The sequence below is a fragment of the Eimeria maxima genome, genomic scaffold (assembly GCF_000499605.1).
Source record: "Eimeria maxima Weybridge genomic scaffold, Emw_scaff81, whole genome shotgun sequence".
NCBI classification, from domain to species: domain Eukaryota; phylum Apicomplexa; class Conoidasida; order Eucoccidiorida; family Eimeriidae; genus Eimeria; species Eimeria maxima.
In genome coordinates, this window is record NW_013566783.1 from 41,105 (window position 1) to 65,725 (window position 24,621).

The window sequence follows — 24,621 nt, forward strand, 5'->3', positions numbered from 1 at the left end:
GAGGCCTGCCTGCACGCCACCCTCGCCAATGCCAGGAGTTGAGATACCCTAAGTAAATAATACAAATAATTCCACAGGAAAGTGGCATTGCCTTTACATATTACAATAAATATGCTTTGGAACTGAAAATTTCACGTAGACTTTGTTCGCAGTCTGTCTGGTGGAAAGGGGGGGAACCTCGCGAGATTGGCGTTTGCTATCACCGGTGGGGCATGCAACCTAATTATCTATTTCGCTTTGTGAAGTGTAGACTTAAGTGAATAAGTGAAGTACAGTAAAAACAGTCAGCCGGGATTATTAAGTTAGTGTTCCACAGATACTGAAACCCGACACAATATGCTTTGTATCTGTTTAAAGAGGATAATCCTCCGTCGGAAGCAGCCAACTCCAGCCCCATCACACGGGGCCAGCAGCTGGCTGTAGTGCAATGGTTTGCAAGTCTTCAACAACACATCTTGCAGCTTGTTGGAGATGCTCACCAACTGTTTTCACGCTAATTCTCTCCCTGCCCTCTTTTTGCGGGGTTCCTCTAGACATTGGTGATTTGTCCCGTCCCTTGTCGTTTACGCAAGGCTACCTGTGTTTCATTTTTAGTGAATGCGCCTCTGTCTAGACTTTATTTAGCTCTTGGCATCTTTGGCTTCTCATTTATCGCTTCTTCCATCCCCCGAGCTGCATGCGGTTTATGAACGCCTTGATGCGTAACTGCGTGCAAATGGCTTTTCAGCGTGCCCACTCAAGGCACAGGCGAGTAGACCCCTTCAAGAGCCCATGAGTGTCTCCTGTAGTTCTTGCATTATGTTTTTTTTTGCTGTGACGGAGTGAATCTTTTTGCCTTCGCCGGTGACTGCCCATATTGTTTTGCATCTAACTGGCACATCAGAGGCAGGGGGGTCCCGCAACTGTCAGTATAGACGCAGCTGCGATCTACGCTGCCATGGCTTCCACGAAAGGTGGCACCGCCTCACTTGATGACGGTGCTTCGCCGTCTCCTGAAGGAGGAGAGTCTTGTCGCACACTCTTCACTGACGCAGAATCATCACCTAGGGGTAGTTCTCGATTGCCTCGAAGCTTGTTCCGTTCGAACGTTCGTCCAATCCACTCTTTAAGGCGGCTGAAGGACCTAGAAGATGCCGATGCAGCTCTAGGGATGGCGCAGGAAACGGCTTTGCCGAGCCGTTGTCCCCCCACTCAGACCACGTCTATGGAAGCTTCTCAGGAACCGAGAGTTGATGAACGGGGAGGTTCTGACAGTGAAGATGACACATTGGAGGTGGTAAGGAGCATGAAGGACCTACAGCGCATGCGCGGAGGTCCACGAAAGGGTCTAGACGCCCGTCTGGCCTTGGAGGAAACGCACCAAGGGAAGGATGATGAAGAGACAGAAGACGCCGTGGGCCTCCTTGAAAAGAACTTTGCTACAGGAGGCCCGGGATCCGTGGCCGATAAACATTTGTACGGCTAGTTGGAGTGCAGCATATGATCGAGCGTCCGTTGTTAGGGTTTGGGACATATCTGGCTGCGGAGTTTCACTAGACGGCCTTGTGCTCGAGGCAACAGTTGTGGGTTTGCACTATGCTATCTGGTGCTGTTGCCTCTTTGTGCGTGTGTAAATCAGGGAAGAATTTTTGCGCGAGCGCATGAAAGACAAGCAACACGAGACCCGCGAGGAGCAGGCCCTTAGGGAACACGACATGATAGACAAGATGAGAGATTTGTATGCTGTTCCGGATCACCTTAAGGTAATTTTTGAAGAACGGCTTAGTATTACAACGTTGAAAGCAAGTTGGAGCAGGTCTGCCTCCAGTGTGCCAAGCCAATTTCTCGAGGGTTGCGCTTAGCATTTGCGCGGGCCCAAATGCGCTTCTGCATCTTCTTCTGCCGGCGCTCTGTCTGTTGCTTAATCTCTGAATGTTGTACTGGCTCATGTGGGAATTTCAGGTTGCAGACAAGACCGAGGAGTACAAGGATCAGATGAACTGGGTCACCGGTCTTGTAGAGGTGGAACTTCCCATGGAGTGAGTGCATATCTGTTGTGTTCTTGCTGAAAATGCACTATTTTTATGTAAGGCTACCTGACTGTAGCAGAACATATTGCTCCCACCCTCCCATGCCGGTGCTTGGAGAGTGCGCTTCCCGATACGTCCTGTCTGGCAAAGCAGCACTTAAACTGTGGTGAGCCGCTTGTGCCGCAGAACAAAGCTAAAAAATATTGAGGCAACAGAGCGAGCAAAACGTCAGCTGCTCCGGAAGGGACTGCTGGAGGAAGCGTGAGTGTAATACTTGTGCCTGACCTTATGATGCCAGTGCCAGCATTATTACGTCATTAGAAGTGTCTAGGGATAGAGCGAATAACTTTGCCTTCCACACAGCATGCTAGGTCAACAGCTTGTGTTTGCACGAGGAACCGTAACACAGTTCCTCATGGGATATACAAGTGGCTGTTTTGAGAATTTTTTTCGCAGAGAAGAGAATCCAGATGACCCTGACGTTGTCCGCAAGACGGCGTTTGGTCAGCGATACACATGGTACATTCCCGATTATCAGTTTCGCAAGAGGAATGGCCAACAGGTGCGGCAATGGAGTGATCGTTTATCCTAGTAGTCCTGGCCCATCCGCAGTGAGCTGCTTTTGCCTCTGACATCTAGCTGAACTGTTGCTGCTGACTTGTATATGAGTGCTTGCTTCACTTTGTAGCATTTTTGCATTTCTCATGTCAACACCTGCAGGCTCAAAAGGCTCGTGACGGGCACGAGGTTAAGCAGTTTGCCAAACGGACGAAACGCATGAACGAAGGCAGGGGCAGAGTGGGCGTCGCACCCATGTGATGTCGTCAACCAACAAGCGGGCAACGTGGGATATCTAAATAAGGGCAGACGGTAAAGTGGGAGGCTATGTAGTTCAAGAACACCCGTCACGGGCGATCCGCATTGATGTGACCCCCGAGGGTTCCCATTCAGTTCTAAGAAGCGAACAGTACAAGGACCTACGACAAATGTGAGAGTAGGTTTGGCCTAAAGAAGTCAGTGGTCGGTGTTTTGCTGGTTAGACAGTTTGCGCAGGCTTGAGTCTGCAAAATGAACCCCTGGGTATACTCGAGGAAGAAAACATTCATACTCCCATGACCGGGGTCAATTCGGAACGCAGTTCTTTTATTCTACGAACTTGAATTACTATTACAGAGTTCCTAAAGTGACTTGTTATTCGTGCTGTAGACTTAGGGGGATTTTGGTAGTCAAAGGTTATACTTAGGGAGTAGGGACTACGCGACTACTAGTAGGCGTGACCTAGGGCTGCCGGGCACGACATAAGCACTACGGTTACGAGAAACTTGCTAGACAAAGTGGCTGAGTATTAACTACTGCCACTGCAAAATATTGGGCGATTGGGCGACCACGAGCAGGAAAATATCCTCTTTCTTTGCGCGTGTAGCTTTTCAGCTTAGAGAAGACGGCTCGCTGCGTTCGAGCTGGAGTTCAAATGGGCTAGCATCAACTATGGTGGACACCACAGGCAGATTGCGTGTACATGACTCGAAGACAACGGCTCTAGTTCGTTGGAGGGGACTTTGCTGATTCACGACCCCGGGAGGCAGTTGAAAAGCTCCAGTACAGAAGTATGTGAGACTGACTAGCCGTGCATGCTGGGCGGCAAACTTGCCAGGCCATGCAACACACAAGGAGAATGTGGGATGCCCGACGGACTGCGACGAGCCCGCATACGTGGGGTAGCTTTTAGAGCTACTAATGGAAAGTGCAAGCAAATACGGCAGGCTTATGAGCCAACCTGTTTGGGTGTACCCTGCAGCAACTTGTTGGTCCTCATTTGTCGGCAAAGAAAAAGTGCGTTTCCCGCATTTCACCTAAGGGGCTCTGTCGCGCATTTAGCTAATATAATTACAAGTGGAGAGTTTTTGCCCTCTACTATAAAATCGCGGCCGCAATTATCTATCCGCATGCCAGCACAATGGCATGCCACCGTAATGAAGGCCGCACAGGAGGCATTATAATGGAAGTGCTAGACGCCGCAAATGAAGCTTAAGGGAGAGTATTCCCACTACAATTAGATGCTTGCAGCAGATGGTGTGGGAAGCTTGAATGCATTGCCTGCTTCATATTACGCGGATAGCAAATTTGTTGCTAGCTGACTGTCTGGCGAACTGCAACATATTCGTCTGCCGGCCGGTGTGCCCTTTTGTTGGCGCTAAGTCAATAAAGCCACAAAACACGAACTTCCCGAACTGCGGGGCCTCCGCAGACGCAAGCTTTAACACAGCAATTCGCATCACAGGGCAGCTAGCGTGCGATGAACGCACGCAAAGCAAACGCGACCTGTCAGACCTTGAGTTGAATTGCAGCTTGCGAAGCTTCCCTCCATCCCACAGGCTGACAGTCACGAATCCGCAGCAACGGACTGCTCGTTCGCCTCGGGCTTATAGTGATGCTTCCCTGTGAAGTAGTTCGCGTCTAGAATATGTGACTGCCCGGGGCCTATCCTGCGCCAAAAGTAACCTCCAGGGGACATGTGAATTGAGTGATCATTGAAATTTGATCATTCACCACAGCGAAACAGTATCCGCGCGGGCAGTAGCCGTTCACGTGCCGCGTGGCTCTCACTGACTAGCATACAGTGTCCGACCAACGGGGATGTGGTGTGGGCCGGGCCCCCTCTACGCGGATACACTTCCTACGTGGTACCAACTGATCAAACTGGTGACAGACGAAATGCAGAACGCAAAAAATGTCCAAGGACGGCAACCGGACAGGTGGAGATGCTAATTTTAACTTCCCTGCCGTTCCGTCTACGTGAACTCACGGAACTGACCATGTACTGCACGACACTACAATAGGCCCTTGAGTAAAGTAATGCGGGGATAAGTGAGAGGGGCGAAGGTTCTGCTAAATGTTAGAAATTAGGGTAATTTTGAATAGAAAGGAGTTGGTACTACTATTGTTCAGGGGTCTGCGTGCCTAGGGAGGTGGAGCTCGGTTGGTCCCGAGGGTTAACTGGGTTAACTGACGGCAGTGGTAGTGTGGGTGCGGAATAGATATTGCCATATTTACGAATTAGGATTTTTAACTAACCTAATATTCTGAGGGGGAATATGCGTAATATAAGGAAGGGGAATCGTGAATCTATTGTAAAGAAAGCACCGTATGACCCTAGAGCGGACCCGCTCTGCAGGGGCCGATCGCGTCAGCCTTCTTTGGGGAAAGCTGTTTTCGGGGAAGCGTTGTTTCCTTTCGGTTTGGTTTCTGCCCGTTAGTTTTGAGGTCGCAGCTGAATCCAGTGGGGGTCACCGGCACCAGAACTGTATTCCTTACAACCAGTCTAGTCAGTTCTGTTCTGATTGCGGGATGCCTCCCTGGGTGGCCTTATAACTCGAACAGCATGGGAGCTCTTTTTAATGACGGAACGGGCAAATGGACTCAGAAAGCAAGTGATTCGTCGATAGCTATGAATAGAGGACGTGGTTCGGCTAGAAGTAGTGCGGACTACCAAACCGGGCGTTACAGACCAGCGTTCACCAATTAAACTACCGGTGGCTCGTGTGGCCCCACCACTGTGAACACCTACTAGAGAAACATATCTGCATAACCGATGTCATACAATACGTAGCCATTAAGCAGTAGAACTGGAGTTGTGAATAAACGAAACTGCAGCCAACGGAAATTCACGATGCTTGCTGACTTCACCGCCTTCAAAGTTTAGGAGCAGGTGTCCGTTAAGCTGCAGGCGGCGTTGCTGTGCATATTGTTGCTATTCCTCCTGTTGTACTCATTAATGCTGTGAAGCCAATCACCCAGGCGAGAAGTGCATAACAGGCAGTATGCCGGTTGCGCCAAGTGTTCCTTGCACACCAGCGAGGCGAATGCTGGCCCGCTGGTGTCTCTGCCTGTTCCTCCCGGCAACAAGCTTTGGTTGACCACTCTGCAACGCTCCCTTTGCTTCCGTTCCAATGCCTTCTTCATGTACAGCCTCTCCGAACGTGGGTCTATCACTCGACCCTGTGGGACCCGCTCCAGCTGCCTGTGGCCCACAAGTATTCGATCGCCCCGACGTGATGCCTGGTGCACTGCAGGGTCTCGCGCCACTGCTATAATGAGGAACCCCCACAGGATCCCACAGAAGCGACGTGCCGCTACCTGTTCGCGCACCGGCCTCTCGTGTCTGGTTGAAACAGCCTAGAGAAATGGCCCCACTTGCAGAACCTTGAATGGTGCTCAAACCCCCCGGCGTTGAAGAGATTAAAGACCGTTTCACACGCTGGGCCCTCCTGCGCCTCACAGACCGTTCGGCTGCATTCACCCTTTCTCGGTGTCTTCCCCTCAAGGCAGCACCTGAAGACAGCCCGGCAACAGCGCCCACAATGGCCCCTACAGCAGCTCCAATGGGGCCTCCAGCGACTGCACCAACGCCAACACCAAGGAGAGCAGCAGCACCTCCTCCTTGAACCCCCCACCAACGTGTTTTGTTGCGCGCTGCAGCAGCTAGCTCTCCCACACCTGCCTCAGTGTGGTCTGCTGCAGCTTCTGTTTCTTCCTCTACTGTATGCAGTCGCTGATTGCCTCTGTCTACGTCTTCTGTCACGTGCAACTGCAGCTCCCGCAGCACAGCAACGCAGTGTTCTACCTGCTGCAGCTGCTGCAGCTGTTGCTTCCTTTCACTGATAATCTGTTGCTTCTCGTAGTCTTCGTGCACTTCTATCAAAGCCGCGGGCTCCCACAAGTCTTCATGGGAAGCACCATCAACCACACTTGTCCGCGGGTCACTAGGGCCAATGAAAAGGGGTGGGAGGGCTCCTGAAAAGCCTTGCAGCCACAGACTTCTATCTGGTTGGTGTAGGCAGCTGTTGGCTGCCTCTCCTGAAGAATTGTATGCATGGTCTCCCCAGCAGTTCCACAGGGAGTTTTCGCGCTGTCGCTGTATCTGAGGATCCTCAAAATGAAGGCAATCCACAGGCAAGGTGCACGGAGAGCCCTGGTGGCCGCTGTGCCAAATAATGCGAGCAGGGCCGGTGGCATCAAATGATCCCCCCGATGTTTCTCCAGGAGGAGTGCTGCCTGCATTGCTGACAATGCTCGCTATCGCTTCTGTCTCACGCTGGTGCACCGATTCGTGTTGCTCAGAAAGAGCATCTGCTGCAGAACTGAGCAGCCGTAGTAGCCGTGTGTACTGCTGCTGCTGCTGCACAAAGTCACGCCGCAGTTTTCCCAGCAACAACTCGCTCCCTGCAGCAGTAACAGCAGTTGAAGATGACTCCACAAGAAGCAAACATAGGCGAGAGTGTAGGGAGTGGCAAACAACAGCTCCCTCAGCAATACACCGTCGCAAACGCTTTGCCTCCTCGGGCTGTTGCTGCTGTTGGTGTCGCTGACACTGACGCTGCTGACGCACAAAGGCAGTCGTGCCTGTCAAAGGCCGGCCAGATGAATTGGGCCAACCCAAACCTAAGCACTCCTGCTGCTGCCGTGGTCTGTCGTCCCCGAATTTAGCCACCTGCTGTTGTTGCACAAGCTTCTGTAGCTGCTGCAGTTGCCGCTCCGTCTGATGAATAAAAGCGGCATAGTCGCGTAGCAACAGTGCAATATCGGTGGCAGAGAGTAGTGGAATGAGCCGATTCTCCTCAGCATCGCAACAAATGTTGCTGCTCTTCCCGCTGCTGGTGCTTGTGCTGAAATCCGTACTGCGACAGCTGACTCTTCTGTAGGCATCTTCCCTGGGATTCACGACAACCGAAGGCGGCCCGGTAGCTGAAGAGGCCTGTAAAGAGGCGGGAATCGCGTGGTGACCATCATCGGGACTGCAGATGCTGCCCTTTATGCTACTGCCATTGCCGTAAACAGTGCCCCCTCCATTACTATTGCAGCTGCTGCTGCTGTCACTGCTTCCTGTGTCTTCACAATTCAGCCCCCACGAAGCGCCCTCCCTCCCGCTATCGAAAACTGAACTTCCCCTTAGAGAGCAGGAGGCCGCTGTTGAGCAAATACCCTTGCTACTGGTGCTTGCCCCGCTGCCACCACTGCAACCGTTGTAGATGCTTCGCGACGTGGCAGTGCGGTTGATGTTATCGGACTGCACCTGTACGCTACACAGGCTCTGGAGCTGGCAGCTATCAACAGTGCGTGTGGCAAATGAGTACCGAACGCGCCCCTCTAAGACCAGTGGACCCGACGTTCGTGGTGGTGGCTGGTCCCTGCAGCGTTGTTCCCGTTGATAAGTCAGCTTCTGCTCCTGCTGGTCCTGTTGCTTCCCATCTATGAGCCCAAATTGCTGTCTATGGCTCGTGCCTTCACCAGCATTCTGCGATTCACAGTTACTCCCTTCGGCGACCACCAGAGCAGCCGGGACTGCAAGGGCGTGCGAAGCTGCCGTGGACGTTGAGTGAGCAGCGTTGGAAGCCGTCTCCCTTGATGTGGTTTCAGTGGACAGATGCTGCATTATAAACTGCTGAAAGCACAGGGTTGGGTCAAGAAGACTACAGCTGGCGGCATTGCCGCTGCAGTGTCGAGCACTATCGGGTTCCTCGAATTCGAAGTTAGAAGTAAGGAAGTCTTACAAACTGTTGAATTAACATATATCTACCCATAGTCGTCATTATTTGCTGCAATGGCTACAGCTTTGTGGTCAACGGAGACCAGATTTTGGCTGGGGCTGATGAAAACCGCAATGCTCATTGTAGTGCACGCGCACTACAATAGAGCGCTGGTTGTGGCATTAAATGCCTAGTTTCGCAAAAGGGAACAATGATAAATATAAACACTTATATATTGGAACTCTTTAGATAGAAAAGAGGTCCAGTGAGTTAAGAGTGCACGTCCACGAGACCCAGGGCTGAGGCTAACGCAGTTGCATTGGCTCAGACCCTCTCCGGAGAGGGGGGGAGCCGACCAGTTATATTATTCTGGCTTTTTTTTGGTAATATTCACTCGAATATGTTTTAAGTTTGATTATTTCCCTATTCAAGTGGTATTAGCAGAGATTAGCTGAGTCTGGCTTATACTTGCTGAGTGTGCACCAGAACTACTAAGAGTTATACGTAGGAACAGCTGGGCGCTGTTCACTACACTCATTATGCGTGGCAATAGGCAGATATGAAAAAAAACGGTTCTCTTCGTCTGCCTACGTAGATATTACTAATGGGGCACGTATTTGTTCTTCAATTTCTCCTGGGGTCAACCTTCGATAAGATGCTGTGCAAAACGCGACCGCCCATAGGATGTGGAGTGGCAACTCTCCCACGGCGTGGTTCCACTTTCAGTAGGCCAATGTTACGATGAAGAGAGCTTGCCAGTGGGAAAGTTCATCAATTGGAGTCTTCCACTGAAATATTTGGTGTATAGATTCCCTTGGCTCCTCTTGATGCTTCAGTGTGTTGCATGGCACCTGTAGAGTTGGAAGGTGTATCTGAACAGTAGGCTGGCAGGAGGGCAATGAATGGTTTTTATTTACATTTCAATACAGTGTTACGGGGCGAAGAAATGGGGCTTCGCTGTGCTTGCGAGTTGGGTTACCTTGCAGCATTACTTGCATACGACGCAACACATGTTTTGTCTTTGTCTGTTGGGTTTGTGCGGAGTGGGCCTAAAATGGGTCAAGAAGGTATTCGGAAACGGGCTACAAGGATAGAGCATGCAACAGAAGGGACTTAGCTGGGCCTGCGTATGAGGTTGACGTCCATCATTAGTTGCAGTGAGGTGGGTTGAAGGGTGTCAAGCAGCCTAGTAGGCTGCTGTACAGAGGACTTCAGAGGGTTCCAGGGGAATTCAGCTGGTTTAAGGGAACATTTTGCTTAGGTCTTGTGCAACTGACGACTTCCCCCGGCTACCGAAGACCCCACTTGTTGCACCACATGCGGTAAAGCTTGAGCAAGACGAAGTACTACCGCTTCATCCACCGCAGGACCGATAACACCGCAACTGTTAGTCAACGGCTGAACGTAGACGCCCAGTTGAAATGGAATATCGCAAGCGACTCTCAGAAAGCCATTCGGCTTGCTGTCTCCTATAGCATATAACGAAAACTTTCCGCGGTATAGGTCGCCCGAATTGTTTCGCGTGGTTCGAGGATCTCAGTATCATCTGCTGGCAGCAGACATCACGGTTGCTAACGTTTGGCTGGTAGCCATCGTAGATATTTTCGAGATTCCCTGAAATAATTTAGAAAGTCCGCATCAATCCTATCATAGCACCTCCTAGTTGAATGCAACTTGATGAGAGGTTGCACATGCCAATGGAAGCGCTCAGAGGCGCACTATATTCGTGTTTCTCGGAATGTACACTTCAACGTCTTCATCTGGCGCGCGTTTGTGCTCCCTTTACTGTGTTACTCACGGCATACCTAAGATTATGACATGGCGAACGCGATCATCTCAAAAAAGTCCTATATAAAGGTAAAGTGGCAAATTTCAGAAGTAGTATCGAATTTTACGCTCATGTTCTCGCCAATTCTCATGTACCATTCGCGCAACCTAGGCAAAGACAGCCAAATAATGAATTATATGATTGCATTTTGTCGCGATAGCTGCAAAGAACTGCTCCACCTCTAAACGTGAGTCACGTAGCACGACAAAAGGCTGTTCAGAAGAACGGATTTGGAAGGCAGAGAGCTAACTCGAAGAGTGTCTGGGTGTGCGGTTGTGGCCTCATCCACCCCTCTCGCTACGCCGGATGTTGAGCGCTGGATACGGGGTCTTCCTGACAGCTGTGCCTGTTCGATTTGCCACCCTGCTTGAATCCTTGATTTTCGAAGTACTTAAATTGTTTGCCATACGTTTGCAACCTCCAATTATGTTACCTTGTTCGTTGAAAAAGGAGCAGATGCGCGCCTCCACACCTCCCGTCGTCCTTCCCACTGGCAAATGTCCCGGGTGTTGTAGGTTTGTGCTTTGCCTTCACAGTTTGGTGGGGCTAGCAATCAGCCCTAACACACATACGCCCTACATCTACATCGTTTCTGCTGCATTTCTTTTCCGCTGTGTTGGAGATGCGGCATTTGTGCTCCTATATTTGTAGGTATTCCATATTATCTGCGAGCTCAACTGCTTCATTTCACTGCTGCCTCTCTGCTCTCCAGCCAGTCCCTGACTGGCTTTGTCCGGGGGCCAACCCCGCAATGAACCATCGATACAGAAGTTCAGGGCCCACAGTTTGGCTTCTGCTTAACAACCACTGATATTTTCCGGTGTATCGCTCTACCGATAGCTTACCTTGTTTAACCTTGCTGAGATCGGCGATAACCTGTCCCCGTATCGATCTAGCAGTGAACGTACATCGTAGCGGGTGCCTCACATCTACCCTAGTCCCGATTTGCTTCATAAATTCAGTAATCTTGCTTAGACACAACCACCATTAGCGTGCTTCCAGTTTTAATAACGAAGACACCAGGAGCAATGCCTTCTGGTGCTAGCGGGAGAATACAATACGGCTCCAGCGATGCAATAAGCTTCTTCAGAGCACCCGCTTAGCGGCGATTGTCCTACTTGGATCCTCGGCAAGGGCGGAAGCATTCTTCATTAACTGCTTTGGGCGTGAAAACTTTTTGCATTGGATGGGATGCAGGCGTTGCGCTGGCTTCAACCCAATGTGGTTCCCAACCCTTGGTCGCCCCTACACTATGGGGCAGGTCCTGATAACTCTACTTCTGGCAACAGTGAAATGCTACGATTTAAAGGATGCTTTGGGGATGTTCTAACCGTGGTTTTTATGCATGTATGATTTGAAGCAGAAACTGCTGTGAACCAGGTTGTCTTGCGATCAAGCATTACGTTGCTTGCGCGTACCAGATGAATCATGCGGTGCTACGAAGCGTAACAACAGGCCTATATCTAATCAAAGAACTTCTGCGAACTTCATTGATTCATTGTTTGTAAGTCTGCCTATCGTGGGCACATGGACCCTTATTTGGCCCTGGGTTGAAACCGGTACGCAACCATGAAAGTGTCCATGCATACAGCAAGGGATGTTGATTAGCCTTTCCGTGCTAGGTCGGTAAAGATAAGCGTTCCTTAGAAGCAGCAAACGTCCATTACGACTGTCCAGGAGTGCTCAGTGCAGCAACCAAAGGGCCTGGAGCGGTGGGAGAGGAGAGCCGGCCTGCCAGCTGTGGCACACCTTGCCACAAGTGAAGCTACCTATCAACCCCACGTGCAGAGAAATCAGCATCCTTTGCTGTATGCATGAGAACTATATACCATTGTTGAAAACTCATGGTTGCGTACCGGTTGCCTTCTAAGGCCCATTAAGGGTTTGTGTACCAACTGCAAGCAGAGTTGCCACCATCAAACAGGGTATGTTAGATGCTACCGGACTGCACCATCAACCAACCCTTGTGGACCTGCGCCCAGTATGCCTGGAGACTGCAGGCTATGGCTGTAGCCTTTCAGAAGAGGGCATGAAATTTGTCGACTTTAATGGACACCATGTGTCTTCGGCTACAACTGTTGGCTCACATATACTGCAAGTCGTGACCCAAATCATCTTCACATACAGCGAGCCCAGCGCCCCATTTAGTACATGCTATTACCCTATAGACAGTTGCTAAACACTTCCGTGCAGTCGGCATTGAAACTACACGCAAGTACAAATTCGTGTACTAACTTGAGCCAGACCGCGCTACAACTGCTGTTGGTACGGGGAGTGGAGAGAAGCAACTGAGTTCACCCAAACTACTTACAATGCTTCCTCTGCACGCTTTTGATTCGTTAAAAGCTCTAAAGGATGTGTTTGAACATGGAACTCTTTTGTGCAGGATAATCAAGACCGGCGCAACTGTAGCACCTCCAGCCACCGGCTGCTGCGGTGAAGGTACACCCCACACAGCTCCTCGGTGGATCTTCCCGGGTCTCATTTTTGAACATGTTTGGCTTACTAACCCTCAATGAAAGGCACTTCGACGGACAAGTGGGAGGGAGCTGAGTGAAGACATAAACATCAGCAGCACCTAACGGTGATGCAGCTGCAGCAACAGCCGCAGCACGGCCGGCACCACTGCACGAGGGGACAACCCTGCACACTCCATGGACCCAATTAAACACGTCTTGACTCAAACATTTCCTTTTGGTCAACGAAAAAGACCTTGTTAGCTCTCGCAGCTGGCGCGGCTGCCCCTGTGATACAGCATTGCCTCCGGGGGCCCCCTCGGGCCCCCAGTGGCAAAGCTGTAAGACACTGCAGCAGCCGAGATGGACACAACTACAGCAGACGCGGACCCGGCTGCTGCTGTTCCTTCTGTTGCTACTGCTGCAAATGCAGGGGATCCAGCACCAGCAGCGGCTGCCGGAGGTGCCCCTGCCCGCAAGTTAGCAGCAGCGGCGAAGTCCGCCCCCAAACCTTGGGGACGGGGAGCCCTTAGTCGCAGCGGAGGTCCACTGCAACAGCAGCCTGCTGCAGCTACCGCTGGGCAGAGCGGAGAGTCGGGGTCGGCGACACCTAGCAGCAGTAGCGACACGGAGGACGAGGCAGCTTCTGCTGCTTCCTCCTGGGGCAGTCGCTACCACAGCAGAAGTAGCAGCGCCCACGGAGCGCCTCCGAACGAGAACAGCACACCGGCGTCCCGAGGTGGTTTGCGAGGAAAGAGACGCGGCAGCTTCAGGACACCGACAATTGGAGGAGCAACTGCTGCTCCACCTTCAGGTGCCGGCGCAGTATCGTCTAAACGCGGTCGTCGCCGAAGCAGAAGCATCAGCAACACCAGCAGCGACAAGGGCGAAGGAGATATCGGCGGGCGGGAAGCAACAGAAACAGGTGCACACGAAGAAGACGATGAAGTGGAGGATGCAGCAGCAGCAGCAGCAGCAACGGACACAGCCGCTACAGAAGGTATTACACGTGGTCGATCCCAACGAAGATGCCGACGAGTGCGAAATTACAGTCTGCTGCACGCTGGTGGCACAGACCCTTCCCTAGAGCTCGAGTTGTACACAGAAGCAGCATTGCAGCAGCAACATCAGCAGCAGCAACAGCAGCAGCGGGGCACGCCTGGCAGCAGCTGTAGCAGTGGTAAGGGCCTTGTTCCTGTGACAGCTGAGACGCATGCAGAGAGGTGGAGGCAGTTCTATCGGTCTCATCAGGATCGGCTTGTTGCATTCAATTCCTTCTCTCCTGCTGCTGCTGGTGCGTTGCTGCTGCGGGCCCTTCCCGGCTTCGAGCTGAAGCAGCAGCAAACTTGTGTTGAGGCAGGACACGGCAGCCGGCCGGTGGTTCCACATATCTTCCTCTCATGCTTGGAGGCCAAATTCAAGTGCAGTGCAGTATCTCCTCCCCCGTGTTGCTGCAACAGCAGCAGCACACGGTGCGGCAGCTGCTTCTGCTGTGTAGCAGCAGCAGACAGCGGTAGGTTTTTGCTGCTAGAATGCTGCAGTGAGGCAGCCTTGTCTGCTATTGGAGGATCAGAGAACAGTCCTTGGCCACTCACAGAACATGCAGAACCACCAGCAGCATTTGCAGATGCAAATGCGTCGCCAGGGGACGCAGCAGCAGCAGAAGTAGCACAGCAAGCAACCACACTTGCTTTCGTAGAGCAGGCCGATTTGCAGCAGGAAGAAAATAGCAGCTTGCCCTATGAATCACTTGCAACAGTTTCAGCGGAGACGGCGGCTTGCTCACAGCTTTCGTCTGCCAGAGAAACAGCATTCGCAGCAACAGCTCCTTGCGCACAACCACCAGCTACTGCTGCGTTCCCGTGTGCTGTCAAAGCCTTCTATGGAAGCGGGGGCGACGTTGCTGCTGCAGTGCTGCGTTATCTCCACGATAACGGGAAGCTGGAATTTCTTAAGCTGCAAAAGGGGACACAGTATTTTGAGCAGCAGCACCAGCAATCAGTTGAGCCGCAGGCGCCAGGTGCCCCTCTAGTTGCTGGTGGGGTTGCCGGGAGCAGCAGCAGCAGTTTGAGGTTTCTTGCTACACCTGTTTTTGCCTATACACGGCGCAGTTTGCATGCACGTGATCTTCTACACCAGCAGCGGCAGGAGAGTCCTGTTTCGACAGGAATATCTCCAGCCGCTTTAATCTCTCTTGGCGCTGCGAGTTCTCCAGAAGCTGCAGCAGCGGGAGTGGCAAGAGAAGGAACAGACGCAGGAGCATTTGTGGGATGCGCGAAGTATGTGCTGCTGAAGAGCACTTTGGACAGCTTTTGTTGTTTGCTGCCGCTCACGGGGTCTCTGAATTGGAAAGACGACTTGAGAATACCCAGGGATCTGGTTGATTGGTTCGATGGTCTGGCGCTCCTGCTGCAGCAGCACCAGCCTAACCAGCAGCCTGCTAGTGTTGCTGCTTTTAAAGACACTGATTGCGTGGGGATTGGCGGCGTCGGGTTCTCCACGGATACTGACTTCCCCCAAGCAGAACGGCCCCAGCAGCAGCAGCAGGGGGCAGAGGCTAAGCTAGAGAACCCCGGTGTGCAGAGTCAGCAGCTGAGTAGACAACAGAGGGCAAAAGCTGAGGGAGACTCTGTGCCGGCCGAGCCAGGCGCAGTAGCAGCAACAACAGACGATGCATCAGGAGCAGCAAAGGATATCGACACGGGCTCACCGTCTCCTCCACTGGCAGAGTCTTCCCGAGACTCCTTCGGATCATCTGGAGGCTTCTTAGTGTTCTTGGAGCCAAGAGAGAAGATGGATATTCACCTGTTAACTCTCTTCAAGGCAGGGCTGCTGCTTCTGTTGCTGCTGGTGGTCGTGCTGCTGTTGCTACCCAGTCTCACATGCTATCGTTGTTGCCCTGTTCGGCCTTCTGCTGACGGTGCATTCCGCCGTTGTTAGGGGCTCTGCGTGCATTGCCTGCTTTTGATTTTGCTGCAGCTTTGTTTGATTTTGTTGTTTCGGTGCTGATGCGTTCTTTGCTTCTGCTGCGGATGCTTCCTCAGGCGCTGCACTCGGCCACGTTCAATACGCAGTCCCCTGCGCGGTTCCTTCGGCTTGTGCGGATAATCCCGAGCAGCAACAGCAGCAACACCAACCCAGGGGACAGTCGTAGCATAGCACTTGTTTTGGAGAAGAGACAAGATGTGTTCAAGACGTACGGTGAACTGCACTTCGACTTCCTGCGGGTTTTGCAGAAGGCCAAGAGGGAGCTTGGATCCCTCGATCCAGACAGCATCCTTCCCCCCCAACAGCCGCCCAAGTGGACATCGTCTTCTCCTGAGGACATCGAGGTGCTGCTCGAGCACCAGTTGCTTCAGCAGAACACCCCCCAGCAGCAGCACCACCACCAAGGGAAACGCGCTGCGCACAGGAGACGCGGGAGACAGGCCCAAAACAACGAATTGATGAGCGATGAAGAGATAGAGGAGCAGCTGCAGCAGCAACAGCTCCAGAGGAGATCAGCTAGGGGGAGGCCACTGAGAACGAAAGCACGGGGCGCTGCGGAGTCACCTGGATGGGGATCCGCAGCAACGCCGGAATCTGCTGCTGGACTGCTAGACCTGCAGCAGCAGCACCAGCAATTGCCGCCGCAGCAGCAACAGCCGCAGCAGCCGCAGCATCCCCAGCAGCAACGAGGCGCTGCTGCAGCACGCCGAGACTCGGGTGTCGACCCTCTTGCTGCACTGCGACATCGCGTGGCAGCAGCAGAAAGGAAGGGAAGAAATGCAAGAGCAGCGGCACAGGAAAGCCGTCAGCAGCTGTACGACTGCTGCAGTGAGCTCCTGCATCGTCTGCTGCAGCAGCAGGGACCGGAAGATGAGGCAGAGAGCACAGCGGAGAGAAGGTCTAGTGAAAGGGTTCAGCAGAAGCTGCAGCAGCTGCTGCAGCAGTTGCTGCGCCAAGCCAAAGTTACCGATCAGCTAGAGGAGGACGCAGCAGCAGCAGCACGACAGGCAAGGGACGAGCTCGAGCAGCAGCAGCAAAAGCTTTTGGGGGAAGAGAACAACAACAGTGCAGCAACCAATGAGGCGCTTGGAGAGAAACTTCGGAATATTGCACTTTCTGCCGCTGCACTGGCACAAGAATGTGCTCAGCTGGCTGGCCAGCAGCAGCCGCAGGAGCAGCAGCAGCGGCAACAGCAGCAGCTCCATGGTGAAGCACAGCAAACTCCTCGCGCTCTGTCTCCTTTGATGAAGCGACCCCAATTTGGCCATCCGTTGCCGCATCAACACTTGCAGCAGCAGCAACAACAGCTGTTGTTACACCTGCAAGCAGCAAGCGCGAGGGCCGCGCTACAGCATGGAATAGGAATATCGTTTCCCGTGTCTGAGCAAGGTCGTGCTGTATTACAGGCTTTGCAGCAGCAAGCTGAAATTTACAATGTTCAGCAACAGCAACAGCAACAGCAACAGCAGCAGCAACACCCTTTACTGAGTATCGCCAGAAGCGCGCTCCATGCATTGCCCGGATATTCCCCGTTTGCGGCGCAGGCTGCTGCTGCTTCCGCTGCCTTGCCTATGGGGCTGCACCATCAGTTGCTGCAGCAGCAGCAACTACAGCAGCAACTGCAGCAGCAACAACAACAGCTGCAGCAGCAACAGCACACACAGCAACAGCAACAGTTGCAGCACCACCAGCAGCTGTTACAGCAGCAGCAGCACCAGCTCGAAGAACAGCAGCAGCTGGAGTCGCACCCGCTGGAGCATCCGTATGATGAGGCACAGCAACAGCAACAGCAGCCTCCCCCAGCTTACCAGACGCTGCCATTTGCTCCTCCCACGTGAGCCCTTCGTACATGGTGGATATGAACACAATACTCATTAATATAACCGTTGTACCAGTGAGGAGCTGGGGATGCACGACGGAAATTGAGGGATATGCTTTTCTGCCCGTACAATCACTGTGGCTGTTGTAGCAGGAACAGCAGCAGCTGCCTCGGCTACGCTGTTAAACTGTTTTGCTCGCGAGCTTTTTTTTGCAAGAGCCGCAGTGTTAGAACATCCGGGGCAGCGCGCTGCCCCCGATGTTCGGCAGATGAAGGGACCAAAGGAGAAAACCGTTTGCGGTTTCTACAGTTTTAACGAGAGATGGAATTGCTCTAAAATGTCACTACCCTGTGCCAATGAAGATACGCAGATGCATGCTTGTTTGCCTGCATGATCCCCCGTAATGACCCCGGCGTGCCATCACCGGCTTGCTCGTAGTACTGGCAAAGACGAGCACCCCCACACTCCTTCAGTTGTCTGAATTACGGCTCAGGAAACTGCAGAGGCGCAGCAAAAGCCACTAAGGATGCGACGCAAACGGGGAGAGCCTATATTACAATCCTGTGCCCAGCCCATCCCTTGTAGACAGACGTATGCAAATGCAAAGGTAGGAGTAGCTGGCACTAGCAAAGCATCAGCGCTGAACGAAAAACATGCTTCTTCACATCTTTCTTCAGTACGTCCGTGGATGCTTACGCTTTGGGTTTGCGTTAATCAACTGGTGAATAAAGGAGGGCATGAGCCCAAAGCGCGTGACTGGGTATGGCTAGTGCGTGTACAATAGCGGGTGATGGAACTTCGCATCGTATTATGCTTCCTCAGCAGCAATCGAGGCTCCTAGTGGGTTCAAGTGGAGTGTACAGACAGAAGAAGCAGCCGCTTGCACCGACGGAATCAAAAGCAACAGATACACGTTCCATACACCTGTATGGCCCCACACTATAAGCATACCTTTACAAATTCAGTGTTTCTGGTGTACGGTTGAGGGTTTCCTCTCGTTGCTGGTGCTTTCCTATTATCAGCCGTCAGCAACTCCGATATATGATCCCCAGTTGACTAAGGCCGCTTAACCTCCGTCTCAACTCAATGCTCCTCAAAAAATACCTTTAGAAGCACAACAACCTCAGTGTTCCCCGACTGCTTAATCACTAGCATTTCCCATGTTCTGTTCGCTCTGCTTACTGCACAGCTTGCACTCGCTTCTACTACGTACCGACTACATAGGCTAACAGATCAAGCTAACTGGTGCACCACAATTGTTTACTAAAACATGATTCTTACCCCTAAAATAACCCTAATCAGGGGTATAAAACCAGTGCACGAATGTCGGGCAATATAGATAAGGAAAATGGAGATCCCAAGAGGATCTTAACCCTCTGACCCACGTGTAGGGCGTCAACGAAAAATTAGCAGCGCGTCTCGATCGCACCCAAACTAAAGATAAAATCCTCTGCAGGCTGCATGCCAGTCGCGGCCTTAAGAGCGGTAATTTCCTTCTAAAGAAACCTAGTTCTTACTTTATATGTCCAAATTAACTGTCTTTGGTAATACTGGCCTCTAGAGGGCTTGCGGGAGATCCTTTGCAGTGCTTGTGCAGTACACCTCCAGCCTAGCCTAGGCCCAGCGCCCGTACAGCCGAAGGCCATCTTGTAAGTGGGAGTGTTGCATACTAAAAGTTTATCATTCAATTTTCGTGTTTATATTGAATTATGTGAACTTCGGAGAGGTCGTCGGTGCTAATTTTGCAGTGCGCCACTGCAGTGCCTCGCGCGGCTTACGCGAGATATGGCAGTGGGTCGTTAGCCTGTGTCGTAGCAAAGAGTCGCTGCTGAGGAAATAAACATGGATAAACAATCTGTATGCGCAGAAAACAATGCAGCCAGTGCAAAAGTATCCAAAGCTTGATTGACTCTCTGATTCGTGAGCCAATGGTCCACCTAACAGACCGCTACGACGCTGTGATTAGATAAAAGAAAGGCGCGGGCGACCGCTTACGACCAACGAATCAGCGTAGTAGACCCGAGATGAAAGTTCAACTTAATAGAACCAACATTGATGACTGTTCGATATTTTAGTTTATTTACGAGTCCCGGGGAACAAGACGTAGCTTCGCTCACACGACAGTGGCGGGCCAGCAACCGGACTGGTGCTCTTCTGCAGTAAACATGCAGAATAGGTGTTTATCAATAGCCAAGACGTAGGTGCGAAAATAAGTGGTTAGGAAGAGTGCACTTGACGGAAGAAGCAATTGCTGGTGAGGCCTCACAGAAGAGGGAAACGAATTCCTCGGGTTGTTTCTAGCGATTCTCAGTGGGTTTTGTTAGGTTGACCTTGAGTAGGTTAGTTCATGTGGGGGGTATCCATGTGACACTCGCGAGGAAATGAATCAAGAACGGCTTGCAGCATCCTCTACTGCATGGACTACATGATGCAACCGGAAATTGCTGCAGCCACTTCTAATTTCTTCACGGCTGGATACAGAAGGCATCTACGGTACTCAAGAGTTGCCTACAACGGCAACGTATGCTTTAACTGGGAGGTCGTTTTCCCTTTTCTGTGGGGTCACCTTAATGGCAGGCCGACGCCTCTCCACCAGCCACATTCTTTTGCATTACTGCTCCCAATACTTTTGGGGAAGTAAAGGGGAGTTGAGAGGCTTTCTGTTTGCCCTGCTTTTTGGCATATGTATGGAGATTCACGACGCGCAGCTGCTAAGATCGGGGACACTGCGCGCACTTGGTAGCGCAGCACAGCTCAGACGGCACGCGAGTTTTCTGACACGCACCCTAATAATTGGCACGAAGAATCAGGAGAGAGAAGATGTAAATGCCTTCATCGTCAATTCAGCGCACTTGTCCTGTGACGAAGTTTACCAAGAAGGTTGACCACGATCTGTTCTCTGGCTAGAATGTGTCCAATGCTTAGGCGCTTTGCCCAATTGGAGCGAGGTCAGCATCGGAAGCCAATGAAAATGGAAGTGGTTTTCCCGCTAACCTAGTTCATCACGAATGTCTTCGCCGTTGGAAACAGTTCAGGTATGTGGGACCTAAACACGGGGGCTACATAGGAAGCCCTAGAAGAACGTGCATTCTTTTCTTTGAAGGTTACACCGGCAAATCCGCCTCGAGTTCACTCTCCGCTTGTCGTACCTTGTACTAGCGATCAGGAGCTGCAAGCTGTACTTGAAGGATGTTGCGAATTGGATAAGCTATCTGACGCTACGGTAATGAGGGCCAAAACACCTGCCTTTTGCACAGCTTTTGCGACTACGCTTAGGCGATGGCAAATAAGACTCTACTATACGTTGAACAAATGACATGAAACATCTTTCTATTCTATAATACCTGTCATGCCAACATGATATGGGAGTCCTAAATTTGACAGTTCAATTTCATAACATTATGCTGGATGTGGGTGACTAAGTTCACGAGGCCAATAAGGCCACCATATGGCATATTAAGGTAGCTGTCCAGGGAAGCATCTATTGGGTGTTCGTCTCCTTCATTCTCCTGAAGCTCTGGCGACCAGCCGCTTAGCGTTTTGCGAATTATTCCCTTTCCCATTTTATGCTGCCGTCCTATCACTCCCCTGGATAGTGATGCAGTTGGTGCTCTAGACAAGCCAAGCAATGGTCGACTAGCTTAACGTTGCAACACGAAGGATAGCCCCTGGCAAAGCGTGGGCTCTGGGCATTTATCTCTACTGTGCTCCACACAGACGTCTGGTGCATAGAAGACAGCCATGCTGTAGCTGGCCACGATGGAGTAAACAAAATAGTGGTCAGGACTGCTAGGTCTTGTATGGTGTATGGTGCGCCCCTTATCCAATAAATACATCCTAGTTTTTCCAGATTGCCAACAGAAAAATCTGTGTGCTATTCTTCTTTCCCTTGGTGTTCGTCCGGGCCATATCGTCCCCATGGGTATAATATCCCTCCCTGGCTCCCTTTATTGCTTTTTGCGCAGCCAGCCTTATGAGGTCCCCCACTGCGTAAAGGATAAGCTTTCAGATGATATATGCTTTGCTAGAAGTTGATGCGCATACTTTTACTTGCCCGCCGGGTTCTGCTGAGGCCCCAGCAAGCCAATGAAACAACTGTCTACAGGGTTAGCACATGCACCAACAGGCCGCCTGGCAAGGTCGTATGTAATAATTCTATACAGTTATAATCATAGGAAGGTGTCCTTCTCCTTAAGACAGGGCCCTTCCTCCCCGTAACAACCAGCGACATTTGGGATATTGTCTCCAACAACACAATTGCCGCGTGAAGCCTGGAGACAGGTGCCTATGTCAGTTTTTCTCTATGAAATCGTGTCCTACGCACTGTGGCCCTATTGCAACTAACCACGATCGTCTGCTGTGGTTGAGGAGCTTCGCCAGGTGCATGTGCCACATATCCTGTGGGGGCTTCCGCGTCTGTGCGTTGTTGGGTCTTGACCCCCATGCTCGGCCATAGGATGCAGCCTGCACGCAAGCGGACACCATCAACAGTTGTGTTGGTACATTTAACGCAGTAGGTTTCTCTGTGCTCGCATATGTGCCTGCCTTGGATCTAGAGCTCCACACAGTGTTTTGCTATTCATATGGGGCCGCCTCCTCCCCCGCAGCTACATGCGCCTGGGCCACTGCCCCCATTTAGCCAGAAAACTAATGATAGAGGTCAGCTGCTTTTCAGGGATTGACACCCTAAATATTTGGGCTATGTTGCAAGTGGAGATGGTCCTTGAATATGCGGTCCAGGGATCTCGTTCCAACACCCTAGAGGCAAAATGGCTAGGCTCCCAAGCAGACGAAGCCTCCCAAGCCCTGCAGGGGCTATTAAGAGCAACCGACATGTTCTTATTCCTGCTGCAGTTACACACAGTTACAGAGGAGCAACAGAACCAGAGGAGCGAGTGTGCCGGAAGATACAAGGTGAAAATGAGCAGGAGGACCACTTCGCTGTTGACTTGAGATGTAATTAGCCTTTTATAGTTAAATATATCATACTGTTCCTCATGTGGAGAGAAAAACTAGAAGGAAACGAACAAAACCATATACGTAATAAGAGTCCTACAGCAGAAGGGTGATCGGGTTGTTGCCGGTTCTGTAGTGTCTTTCTTGAAAATCTACATTGCGTTATGTTTGCCAATTTTCAATACTTCATATTTCATTTTTTGGCAAGTTTAGGGATGTAAACGACGACCGAACCACTTGCTCCCTTCACCAGGGCTGCCTAGGCAGAAGCAACAACAACAACAGCAGCAGCAGCAGCTGCAGAAGCCGCTGCAGTTTCTTGGGTGTGCGACCTATTGTCCTCTGTGTTTATTTCTAATGCTAAATTTAGTTCACGTTGGCTTCAGTTCCTCAACCCCGAGCTCTTAACTCTAAACCCGAAACCCTAAACCCTACACCGTAGACTCTAAAACCTTGGTAGGGTTTCCGTTGCCCAACTTCTCTCCGCTCTCTCATCTTCACACAGTCTTGCTCCTCTATTTCGGCGAGGTACGTAGGCTTAGGGGTTTACGGTTTTGAGTTTAAGGTTTAGGGTTTAGCATTCACCATTGGGCGTGCTGGTGTACGTACAGTTGAGGGCCCCACGGGAGACGCCCTGTGCGTTTCTTCATCGGCAGTAAACGTTTCCGGCTCTCTCTCCCTCCCATTGAGGGAAGGTAACTCCAAAATATACCTGATCTTCGTCCAGTGTCATGTGTACCGCAACAGAGGCAAGAGCGGACACCACTCTTAAGAGCAGCAACAGCCCCCGCGCTGTACTGCAGCGAATGGAGCGAAAGCAGCAGCGGCAGGAATTGTAACAGCATCTGTTCCACATGAGTTTCCATGGGTTTAAAAGTAGAAATAGATGAGCCGAAATGGTAGCCTCGTTGGTGCCGGCGCAGATACCATGCGCCTACCGCTGCAGCAGAAGCAGTCGCAGGAACAGATCCCATCAGATGCAACAACGGCAGCAGATAACGCCTGAACAACAGCAGCAAGTACAGCTGCAGCGACGGCCGCAGCAGCAGCAGTACCACCACCAGATAACGGGAAGAAGTAGAAGTCTTTTCCGTTTATTGCGTTTTTGTTTGCGTTGTCATTGCTGTGTGTATTATTAGCTTCTGCTTCCTTTCCTGTTAGAGTTTTCCGGCTTAAGTGTGCTGGCTCTTCCCCTGCTGCTTCTTGTGCAGGGTGTTGTTTCTGGAGGATAATGGGGGAATTATCGGAAGAATGCGCCGTCCTCGCTACGGACGGCGCAGACGAGAAGGAGGCCCAGAGGCTGCAACAGATGTTGGAGGTGAAGGAGTGGAAGGGAAAGTACGCCCTGCCGTTGCCGGGAACGGAGACAGCAAGTGAGTGGCTGCTGCAGGTGTACGTACGACAACATGAACAACAGAAGCACCAACAACAAGAGCAACTACATTAGAAGCAACAGGAACATGGGCGGCAGCAGCAGCATCAGGAGGAACCATATGATCCTCTGTAGCTTTACAGTTTCCTTTTGCTCTGTTTGGTCTGTTGCCTCCTCTTTTTGTTTATTTGTACTAATTCATTACTGTCTGCGTGTCTCGGCTGCTGCTGATGCCGGTGACTGATGGCTCTGTTGGCCACTGAACTGTCTCCATATTCTCTCTAAATTTCTTCTATGCTCTCCTCTCGTGGCCTCCCTTTTCATTTTGTCGTACAGACAGCTCAGCTGTGTACCGCACCGTGCCTGACCCCACAAACCCCAGTGTCGCCCTCATGGGAGAGCCGGCGGTTCCGCAGTTCCCCCGCATCAAATCCATGTAAGCCATATACCCTAACTAAACCCTAGGGCCGTGGCGTGGCAGAGGGAAGCGTGGCGCATTTGTCTAAACACTTCAACGCCTGGAGGCGCACGAGCTCCTAAAACCTAGTACACTGGCTACTGCATCCTGTGTTTGTTTCCATTGAAGACGTACATAAATAAGGATCTGTGTGCATGTCTTATTTTGTCATATACCGCTTTGTTTGCGGCGTGAACGTATGTGTACA

At 51.5% G+C, this 24,621-nt stretch overlaps 4 protein-coding genes across 4 annotated transcripts; 3 read left to right on the forward strand and 1 right to left on the reverse strand.

The window, feature by feature from the left end:
- Positions 1-1,204: 1,204 nt before the first annotated feature.
- EMWEY_00011550 (hypothetical protein, conserved) lies at positions 1,205-2,828 on the forward strand (the record flags this gene model as incomplete). Its single annotated transcript, XM_013482866.1, has 5 exons — positions 1,205-1,455; positions 1,619-1,742; positions 1,942-2,018; positions 2,466-2,571; positions 2,730-2,828. 5 exons carry the CDS (start codon positions 1,205-1,207, stop codon positions 2,826-2,828), a joined length of 657 nt encoding a protein of 218 aa, XP_013338320.1.
- Positions 2,829-5,799: 2,971 nt separating this feature from the next.
- EMWEY_00011560 (hypothetical protein, conserved) lies at positions 5,800-8,442 on the reverse strand (the record flags this gene model as incomplete). The annotated part of the gene is made up of 1 exon (XM_013482867.1): positions 5,800-8,442. One exon carries the CDS (start codon positions 8,440-8,442, stop codon positions 5,800-5,802), a length of 2,643 nt encoding a protein of 880 aa, XP_013338321.1.
- A 4,741-nt stretch (positions 8,443-13,183) lies between these two features.
- On the forward strand, positions 13,184-17,646 carry EMWEY_00011570 (hypothetical protein, conserved; the record flags this gene model as incomplete). The annotated part of the gene is made up of 2 exons (XM_013482868.1): positions 13,184-15,676; positions 15,865-17,646. The coding sequence occupies 2 exons, from the start codon at positions 13,184-13,186 to the stop codon at positions 17,644-17,646; spliced, it is 4,275 nt and encodes a 1,424-aa protein (XP_013338322.1).
- A 6,169-nt stretch (positions 17,647-23,815) lies between these two features.
- EMWEY_00011580 (hypothetical protein) lies at positions 23,816-24,396 on the forward strand (the record flags this gene model as incomplete). The annotated part of the gene is made up of 2 exons (XM_013482869.1): positions 23,816-23,957; positions 24,293-24,396. The coding sequence occupies 2 exons, from the start codon at positions 23,816-23,818 to the stop codon at positions 24,394-24,396; spliced, it is 246 nt and encodes an 81-aa protein (XP_013338323.1).
- Between the last annotated feature and the right edge of the window lie 225 nt (positions 24,397-24,621).